The sequence below is a fragment of the Chrysochloris asiatica genome, unplaced genomic scaffold (assembly GCF_000296735.1).
Source record: "Chrysochloris asiatica unplaced genomic scaffold, ChrAsi1.0 scaffold00125, whole genome shotgun sequence".
NCBI lineage: Eukaryota > Metazoa > Chordata > Mammalia > Afrosoricida > Chrysochloridae > Chrysochloris > Chrysochloris asiatica.
The window spans coordinates 871,860-882,666 of NW_006408643.1; the positions used below are offsets into that span (position 1 = coordinate 871,860).

Genomic DNA, 10,807 nt, shown 5'->3' on the forward strand with positions numbered 1-10,807 from the left:
TCACGGTTTAGTTGATTTACTAAGTGCTTTTTAAGGTGACTTATAGGCTTTCTACTCCCGTAAGGATTTACACCCTCGGAAACCCTGTACAGGGTCGCTATGGGTCGGAACCAACTCGACGGCACTTAACAACAACAACATATCAATAGCTATGGTGGTGGTGTGCCATGGAGTTGGTTCTAACTCATAGCAAGCCTGTATAGGGTTTCTGAGGCTAAATCTTTACAGCAGCAGAAAGCCTCATCTTTCTCCTGCGGAACTGCTGGTAGCTTTGAACTGCTGACCTTGAGGTTCACAGCCCAACTCATAACCACTATGCTACCAGAGCTCCTTGTCCAATAGCTATAGTATCCCCAAAGTCAATGATCTGATATTCTGTGATGTAACATTTGTTTCTAGTGCAAATAAAAATAACTGCAACATTTTACAATCTTTGTTTTCTATCAGTTAAAATCAGAGGTCTGTGAAGCCTGTAAGGCCCTGCGTGGTGCAAACTGATTAATGTGCAAGGTTGCTGCTAAACTTGGGGCTTTGAGTTCACTGAGACATGAGTCGGAAGAAAGGCTTGGTAATCTACTTCTGAAAAAGCGTCACTGAAAAGCCTTTGGAGCACAGTTCTACTCTGGACACACATGGGGTTGCCAGGAGGCTGTGGTGGGTGCTTCAGGCTCCAGAGCACCACCTGCTGAATTGTTAGCAATGGGAGCCCCCCCCCCCCAAGAAAAACCAAACTAGTTATCATGGAATTGATCCCAACTTTTGGCAACTCCACAATGTGTCAGAATATAACTGTTACAAAGGGTTTTGGGAAGCAAATTGCCAAGCCTTTCTTCCAAGATGCAAACACCCACTTAACTTTGCAGCACCCAGGGAGAAGGGGAGCTTCAGGGGTACTTATCCAGCCCCCGTTCCAACTCAAGACACCATTAGTGGAGATATACAAAAAGAGTTTCTGGCTGTGCTCCAACTCCAGGGATAGACAGCTGACCCTACAACCCCAGAGGTGGCTCCTCAGGGTCTCTCAACTGGCCAGCTCACCGGAACAGCCTGTGGTGCCCTTTCTGACGACATAGCCTGGCTGGCAGTGGCAGATGAAGGAACCTTTTCTGTTTTCACAGTCTCCGTGCAGGCAGATGTGAGGGTTCAGCTCACACTCGTTCACATCTGTTAGGGGAGAGGGCTCAGTGCTGGGGTGAAGGGACAGGAGAGAGGCATCAGCCCTGTCTCGTGTCCTGGCCCCACAGAATTTGCTTTTTGAGGTCCTGTGGGCAGCCATGAGCATCTTGTCAGCGTGCCACAAACCATGTACTCCAGAAAGGAACTTGCAGTCCAATACACTTAGAGAACACTGGGTTCAATAAAGCTTGTTAAGCACCGTCAAGTTGGTTCCAACTCATAGCTACCCTGTTTAGGGTTTCTCAGGTGCAGCTGGTGAGTTTGAACCACCGACCTTACAGTTCAAAAGGACCTTTTGGAGAGATGGAGTGGCTGGAGACTCTGGACTCTGGGAGGGAGAGGGTCTGTATGTTGAAGGCCAGGAGGCAGGTGGGTGGGGGTGTACCCTTTGGCTGTTTGATGATGCATGCAGGAAATTGTAATCTTTGCAATGAAAAGAAATAAGACTGGATGAATGTAAAGCTAATGTTCTCCCATGTAAACGATTACATAATTCACAATAAAAACTTATGAAAAGAAAAGAAAAAGGACTTTTTGGTTCAGTCCTTATCCTACAGCACCACACCGCTAACCGGGTTTTTTTTTGTTTTGTTTTGTTTTTAACCTATGTGCCCAATGAAACAGCAAGAAAGGTGGGGAGTACATAAAAGGCCGTTTCCAGTATGGATATAGTCCCAGGGCCCTAGTAATGGGTTCCAGGAACCACTGTGAGTTGGGACGCCCTGTGGGACAATGGGCTGGATGATTCTTTGTAGAATGCTCAAATCTGGCTCTGCCTTGTTGGGGTGCTTAGGACACCTCTGTTCCCCATGTCCCATGACGATCTGTTCCCTGGTGAGGACAATGACCACACGAAATCAACAGTCCAGGGTGTTTCAGCATATCTCAGAGAACACAGTTCCCACCTCAACCTCCTCGATTGCAAAACCTTTTCACCTACTCCAATCCTAAAGTCAGCGGGTGCCTCAGCCTGGCAGACACCCCACTCCTTCCCCTGACCCCCAGGCAGTAGGAAGGGACACACAGAGAATTCCTTTGACAGCTGTGACCCTACAGCCTTGGACCGGGACAAGCCTCTCCTACGTGTCAGGTAAGAATGCGTGTGCTTATGACAGACTGAATGGTGCTTTCCACAGAGAAATCTAACACCTGGACCTGCGGATGGGACCTTGTTTGTGGAAATCGGATCTTTCTTTGGAGAAGTTATCTGTGAGTCCTAATCCCTTCCGGTGGTGCTGTGTGAAGCCAAGATACGCCGTGGCTTGCCGGCAGCCACCAGCAGAGGGGAGCAGCAGAACCCTCCAAAAAAAACTAACGTGGACGACACCCCCATTTGGACTCCCAGCCTCCAGGACGCTGAGACAGCCAATGTCTGGTCTGGAGAGCCCCTGACTGTGCACATTCTTTAGGGAAGCCCTAGGAAGCTCAGAAGGTGCTCAGTCAACAACAAAAATCACAAGGGAATAGCTGTGAGCGACTCCACTTCTATGACCCAGACCTAATGGCTCATGGGTATGGGCTTCTGGAGCTGACCACTAGCCCAAAATCCCAAGACATTGCCTGCCTGCCCAGCCCCCACCCAGTCCTCACCAGCACACGTCCTCAGGTCTGGCATGGCCACAAAGCCTTCATAACACAAGCAACGGTGACCGCCGGGCACGTTGGAGCACTGACCCCCATCACAGATGTCTGGGTCCTCTTCACACTCATCCACATCTGGGGAACCAGGACAAAAACCAGGTGTAGGTGGGCACAGATGGAGAGAGAGCCCCAGGTCCCTCCCACCAGCTGAGCGGGGGTGCCCACAAGAGGCCTCCACCGGTCCCCCAGGCCCACCCACCTGCACAGGCCCTCCCATCAGACATCAGTGAGTAACCCTGGCCGCAGCCACACTGGTAGCTGCCCTCCGTGTTGGCACAGCTCCCTTCACAGCCGCCGTTGCCCACACGACACTCGTTGATATCTGTGGGGTACATGGAGATGTAGGATTAGGGCTGATTTGGGTGCAGGGATGGGATGCAGAGCTAACTGCCCACTGTAGTTAAAGCCAGGCTGGGGGCACAGTCTCACCCACGCAGCCCTGGTGGTCTGGCGTGCTCTGGAAGCCAGTGTGGCAGGCACACTGGAAGGCTCCGATGAGGTTGACACACTGCCCATGAGGACATAGGCCATCACGTAGGGTGCACTCGTCCACATCTGTGGGGACACACAGCTGGGGCTGACATCTATGTGACTGAGAGCCAATCGGACCATCCACAAGAAAGTCTGGTGTCTGTTCCCTACCTGCTCTCACGTGAACACTCGCCCTGTGTACACACACCCACACCCGGGAACACACTCAACCACACCCCACCCACTCCCACGTGAACACTCGCCCTGTGTACACACACCCACACCCGGGAACACACTCAACCACACCCCACCCACTCCCACGTGAACACTCGCCCTGTGTACACACACCCACACCAGGGAACACACTCATAACCACACCCCACCCGTTCCCACGTGAACACTCGCACTGTGTACACACACACACACACACACTCAGAGCCTTCACACACATTCACACCCATATACACTCCCACGCGCAAACACACCCTCCACTCTCTCCCATGTAAACACACCTGCTGTGTACACACACTGCACACTTACATTTGTTGTTGTTGTTATTAGGTGCCATCGAGTCATATCAACTCATAGGGACCTTATGCACAGCAGAATGAAACACTGCCTGATCCTGGGCCAACCTCACACTTAAGCCCATTGATGCCACCACTTGGTGAATCCTTCTCATTGGGGATCTTCCTCTTTTTCTTTGACCCTCCACCTTACCACACATGATATCCTTTCTCCAGCAACTGGTCCCTCCTGACAATATGTCCAAAGTATGAGGGACAAAGTTTGGCCATCTTGGCCTCCAAGGAGCACTCTGGCTGCACTTCTTCCAAAATGGTTCTTTTGGCAGCCCATGGCACTTTCAATATTCTCCTCCAGCACCATAACTCAAATGCATCAATTCTTCTATGGTCTTCCTTATTCACGGTTCAGCTTTCGCATGCATATGAGGTTATTGAGTGCATGCACACTTACATAGGTTCCCATAAAACTCACATAAAATTCACACTTGATGTGCAGACACAACTCATTCCCAAGTGCACACTCATATCCACACTCGCACAGACTCGCAAACACTCCCCAAACACACACACACACTTTATACATACAGAGACTTGTACAAACACATCGACACCCCCTCCCCAAGAACACACTCACCCTGCATACACACACATTCACACCCAGGTACACATTCATGCCTCTTGAACTCTCTCAGATGCACAGATACACCTTATAGCCATGAAATGCATAAATACACTTGTGCACATGCGACACATTCACACAAACACACCCGTCTACCTGCTTGCTTCCACGCAGCCACATGTCACACACACACACACACACAGGTACATACTTGCATATGCAGATACACACTGACAGCCACCTGCACTCTCGATCCAGGTGTGTACTCACACCCAGCTATGAAACTGCATCCCCTGCTCTCAGCCCCACCACGTGCACCCTCGCATGTGTGCACACCGGTCACACACTCACCCTCACAGGCTGTGTCCTGAGCTGTCAGCTCGTGTCCTGGGGGACAGTGGCATGTGTAGCTCCCATGGGTGTTGGTGCAGCTGCCACCCCGGCAAAGCAGCGGGTCCTGCATACACTCGTCCACATCTAGGTGTGTGGACAGAGAGCAGGGGTGAAGTAGGGTGATGTGGTTTCTGGAAGCTTCCCCCTGATAAGAAGCCAGGAGAGTCTGGAGGCTCATCAGAGCCTGGGTGACCCAGAGTATGAACTGGGGGGAGGTTGGATAGGGAGGGAGGCAGAAATTCTCAAGAGACCTGGGAGGCTGATGCCCTGTTGTTACTGAGGAGTTACTATTTGACACATAAGAGGCAAGACCCCATTCTGCCACACATCAGAGTAGGAAGCAGATACCTCCTCAAGTCTTCTTGTGTCCATTAGACCTACCCCAGTACCTTTGCACAGCCTGTTCCCTCTGACAGCCTCTCCCACTCAGGGCCTCTGCACACACTATTCCCTCTCCAGGCTCCCTCTTTCTGTCCCTCCTCAATTCGTTTATACCACTCCAGTAAGTCACCTCCTCAAGCCCCAGAGAACAGGACCCATGCCCAGGGTCCACATTCCTGTCTACCATGTGGCCCCAAGTGCTTCGGACAGAGGCAACTCCCCATTTCTTTGGAAATGTGCAAAGGAGTTTCAAAAAATTCATGGAGAAATTCCATGCTCTTTGAATTCCTCTTTTCCACAAATTTTCTGAAGCCCCTTCATATTCTACTATCAGCTGTCCTCCACCCACTAGCTGTGAACACCAAGAAGATGCAACCCTGGCTCTTGAGCTCCCAGAGGAACCTGAGGTGTCGACACAACAAACATAAGATGCTTGTTGAATGAATAAGAAAGTATTATTTAGCCTAGTTTGAAAAAGAATGTGTATATTAAACATATATTATATAATTATATAATTATATAATATATATTAAAGAACTACTGTAAATGATCAAATTAACAGCAACTCCAAAGGCTAGATGCAAAGTTTCGGGGTGTGTGTGTCAGTGAGCTTGTGTACACGGCGCTGAAATGATTTACAGAACATTGTCCAGAAAGGTGACACAAAGAATGTAACCTAAGTCACTGGGTTGTATGTATTGAAATTGCTGAGGTGGAGAATGTTTTGCTACATATGTTTTCACACACATATACCCCAGCCCAAATTAATGAATTAAAAAAATTAACTTATAAGTATGTGAAGTACTCCTAAACAATATTATTTGTCTATCTATCTATCTATCTATCTATCTATCTATCTATCTATCTATCTATCTATATCTAGATATCTATCTAGATATAAATAGATATATATATAGATATATATATGTATGCTGGAGCCGTGGTGTGGCGTCGCAGGATAATGTGCTGGACTACAAGGTCAGTTTGAACCGAATGGTCAGCAACTCAGAAACCCTATACAGGGTCGCAATGGGTTGGAACCGACTTGATGGCACTAAACAATGACACATGAATGTGCGTGCGTATGTTGATGTGATGAACAAAATAAAATTTCATTTAAGCAAGCAAAAGGTGGCTTGTGAATGACTCTGTTATTGTTAAGTACCGGTTCCAACTCATAACAACCTGTATAGAGTTTCCGAGGCTTTAAATCTTTGCAGTAGCTTGAACAGCGGCCCTTGTAGTTCACAGTTCAGTGTTTAGCATATGGAGCCAACTGGAGGCCCTTTGAAAGCGGCTCCCAGGCTTCTAGAACTTTCCTAGGCTCTCCACTTGTCCCACCACAATCTTCCAGGGAGACTCCACCCACCCCCAATGCGCTGGCCACGCCCACACCTCAGTCCCCCAGTCCTCCTTGTAGTTTCAGACCTGGGGGACGAGACAGCTGGACTACATCCCCCTTCTCTCTTTCCCTTCCCTGCTCCGACACCCCCTTGGCCCCAGCAGACCTTACCCATGCAGAGCTTCATCAGCATTAAGCTGCTCTTGAAGCCGGGGGCACACTTGCACTCAAAGCTGCCGGGGGTGTTGACACAGGCGCCCTGACCGCAGAGGTCCGGAGAGATGCGGCATTCGTCAATGTCTGCGGGAGTGGAGTTCAGAGGGTGTGGGGTATAGGCTGGGAAAGGAGCGGAAGAGGGGTCTGACTTTGCACTTGGGGATGTCTGTCTGCGCACGACAAGTCAGAGGTGTCGGTGCACAAAGGGAGCACTAGCGGGGAGAGGTATGACTGAGCACACAAGGAGACACAGAGCAGGGGGATCCGTCTGCATATGAGGGGGAATGGACGGACGGATGGTCTGTATTTGTGGACACAGAGGGAGTGGGTAGAGAGGTATTTGAGGACACAAGAGGTATGCAGGCCAAGGAATATGAGGTTCTGTGCACACAATAGGGCGCGGGCTGGGGTCTTCGTATCTATAGAAGAGGGGCTTCATGGGAGTCCCAAACTTTGGAGCCTCAACCAAATCCGTGGCCAAGGGACTGAATGTCTTCACAACTCCCTGGAGCTGAGGTCCCTGTGGACGCCTTTGTGAAACTCCCTGTTCCAGCCGGTGTCACAGAGGTCCAGAGAGGGCAGTGACCTGCACTGCGCCACAAAGCAGGCAGACAGATGTGACCAGAGTCCGGAGGGCCGCACCCTGAGGCATGTACCTGTGCAGTTCCGTTCATGGGCGTCCAGGGCGAAGCCTGCCGCGCAGGAGCAATGGAAGCTGCCCATGGTGTTGTGGCAGAAGCCATGCGCGCAGAGGCTGGGGAAGGCTTTGCACTCATTCACGTCTAGGGGTGGAATGCCTAGCGTCCTCAGCCTGCTGTGCCACCAAGGACTCCCCAAGCCCCCGCCCCATCCTTAGCTGCCCCACGTCCAGAACCTGCATCACGTGGCAGCCGCCTCCCAAACACTCCGCCTCCCCCACCCCACTTCCCACCTGTACCCCTGCAGACCTCTCCACCAATGACCAATCCTCCACCTTCCAAATGGTTTCTCCCACAGATCTCTCTACTGGCCCCACCTCCCCGCTGTCCCACTCCACCCCCTGAGGCCCAGTGCACCTTTGTAGAAGGGTTGGCCGGAAAGGAAATCTCCGCTAGCGAAGCCCAACCCTCGTGGGCACAGGCTGGTGAACTCTGGGGAGCTGCGTCCTGGGCACACCTCGCACTTGGCACCCCATGCGGCCCCGACGGAGCAGCAGCAGACGTCCATTCGGTACTTGCCGGGCAGGGGGGCCCCACACTGGTCCTCATCCCAACGCAGGAAACATGGTTCCAGGCGCAAGTCTGCACAAATAGGCATCCGTGTGCCACCACGCTACATGAATGATATGGTGACATCCACCGGAAATGTTTGCAACCTCCCCCACAATGAACTGAGCTGTGCCCCCTCAAAATATATGTGGAAGTGCTGATCACTGTGCCAGGAATGTGACCCTGATTATAATTATAAATTTCTTTTATGTTAATGAGGCCATACTGGAGCGGGAAACCAGAAAACCAAACCTTTACCACAAAGCCGATTCTGACTCACCGTGACCCCCTGTGTGTCAGAGGAGAACCGCACTCCATCGAGTTTTCAATGGCTGATTTTTTAGAAGTAGATTGCCAGATTGCCAGGTGCCTATAAGCATCTAAAAGCAGCAAAGGAGCACCACAGATTGCTGGCAGATACCAGGAACTAGGAGAAGAGCCTACAGAAGGAACGAGCATGAATTCTCAGCCTTCATAACTGTGACAAAATAATTTTCTGTTCTTGAAAGTCACCTGCTTTGTGGCATTTTGTTATGACACTCCTAGGAAAGTAAGACAAATAGGAAGGGTGGTCCATTGTGGGATACACTATCATCCAGTGACAACATTTTTATAATACTACTACTATTGTGTTCACAGTGTGCTCACCAGCTCATTAATGATGTTTAATCCTCAAAATCACATCAAGAGGACAAAAACCACGATCATACTTTTCTTACAAGCAAGGCGGAGGCAGAGAGAAATGAAGTAACTTGTTCAAGGACACACAGTGAGTAAGACATAGGGCTGGGGGTTCAAACCAAGGGTGTGTGGCTCCAGATTCCATGTGCCGAATCCATTAACCTCCCTCAGAGCAATCTGATAGTGACCAAGTCTTCCTTGGCACCAGAGATGAGGGTATATATAGGACAGGAAGTGGCTAAGACCAGTGGGTGGGCCACCTGTTTTTGTAAATAAAGCTTTATTGATACAGTCACACTCATTTATAGGTTGCCTATGGCTGCTTTTCCACCACTCATCTGTCAGTTTGTCATACTGTGGTGGTTTGTGAGTTGCTGTGATTCTGGAAGCTATGCCACGGGTATTTTAAATACCAGCAAGGTCACTCAAGGTGGACAGGTTTCAGATGAGCTTCCAGACGAAGACAGACTAGGAAGAAGGAGTGAAGAACTAATTCCGAATATTTAGTCACGGAAAAACTTATGAATAACAGAGAAATACTGTCAGATATAGTGCTGGAAAATGAGCCCCTCAGGTTGGAAGGCACTTAAAATACGACTGGGAAAGAAAGAGCTGCCTCCTCAAAGTAGAGTGGACTGTGATGACGCGAATGGAGTAAAGCCTGTGGAGAAAAGCCCACGTGACCTTCATTTGCTGATGGGCAACAACTCAAAATAAAGAGAAACAGCTGTAAACATCCACTGAAAATTGGAACATGGAATGTACTAAGTATGAATCTGAGAAAATTGGAAGTTGTCAAAAATGAAATGGAATGCATAAACATCGATATCGTAGGCATCAGTGAGCTGAAATGGACTGGCATTGACCATTTTGAATCTGACGACCACATGGTTTATTATGCCGGGAATGACAAATTGAAGAGGAATGGTGTTGCATTCATTGTCAAAAAGAACATATCTAGATCAGTCATGAAGTACAATGCTGTCTGTGATAGGATAATATCCATGCGCCTACAGGGAAGCCCAGTTAATACCACTATTATTCAAATTTACGCACCAACCGCTAAAGCCAGTGAGAATGAAATAGAAAAATACTACCAACTTCTTCAATCTGAAATTGATCAAACATAGAATCAAGATGTATTGATCATTACTGGTGATTGGAATGCAAAGGTTGGGAGCAAAAAGGAAGGATGAGTAGTTGGAAAATATGGCCTTGGTGATAGAAACGATGCTGGAGAATGCATGATAGAATTCTGCAAAACCAATGATTTGTTCATTTCAAATACCTTCTTTAGAAAGCATAAGAGACGACTATACACAAGGACCTCACCAGATGGAATACATAGAAATCAAATTGACTACAGCTGTGGAAAGATACGATGGAAAAGCTCCATAGCATCAGTGAAAATAAGGCCAGGGCAGACTGTGAAACAGACTACCAATTACTCATATGCAAATACAAACTGAAGATGAAGAAAATGAAAACAAGTCCATGGGAGCCAAAATATGACCTTGAATATATCGCACCTGAATTTAGAGATCATCTGAAGAACAGATTTGATACATTACACACTAAAGACCAAAGACCAGAAGAGTTGTGGGATGACATCAAGAACATCATACAGGAAAAAAGCAAAAAGTCATTAAGAAGACAAGAAAGAAGGAAGAGGTCAAAATGGATGTCAGAAGAGACACTGAAACTTGCTCTCCAGCGTAAAGATGCAAAAGCAAATGGAAGAAATGAGGAAGTACAAGCACTGAACAGAACATTTCAAAGATCAGCTCGAGAAGATAAAGCCAATTATTACAACAAAATGTGCAAAGATCTGGAATCAGAAAACCAAAATGGAAGAACATGCTCAGCATTTCTCAAGCTGGGGGAACTGAAGAAAAAATTCAAGCCTGACTTTTGTTATTAAAAGATTCTCTGGGCAAATTATTGAATGATGCAGAAAGCATCAAGAGAAGATGTACAGAGTCACTGTACCAAAAGGAAATGTTCAACCGTTTCAAGAGGTAGCATATGATCAAGAGCCAATGATACTGAAGGAGGAAGTCCAAGGTGCATTGAAGAAATTGGCAAAGAACAAGGCACCAGGAATTGATGGAAT

General features: G+C 48.4%; 1 protein-coding gene across 1 annotated transcript in view; it reads right to left on the minus strand.

The window, feature by feature from the left end:
• FBN3 (fibrillin 3) overlaps window positions 1–10,807 on the minus strand; it is a 93,972-nt gene that overhangs the window by 53,308 nt on the left and 29,857 nt on the right. Inside the window, exons 22-29 of the mRNA XM_006868999.1 lie at window positions 7,822–8,046; window positions 7,423–7,548; window positions 6,722–6,850; window positions 4,786–4,911; window positions 3,247–3,372; window positions 3,017–3,139; window positions 2,767–2,892; window positions 1,039–1,164 (exon numbers count right to left, since the gene is read on the minus strand). Of these exons, the coding sequence (XP_006869061.1) occupies window positions 1,039–1,164; window positions 2,767–2,892; window positions 3,017–3,139; window positions 3,247–3,372; window positions 4,786–4,911; window positions 6,722–6,850; window positions 7,423–7,548; window positions 7,822–8,046 (1,107 nt within the window). The remainder of the gene's footprint in view (window positions 1–1,038; window positions 1,165–2,766; window positions 2,893–3,016; window positions 3,140–3,246; window positions 3,373–4,785; window positions 4,912–6,721; window positions 6,851–7,422; window positions 7,549–7,821; window positions 8,047–10,807) is intronic.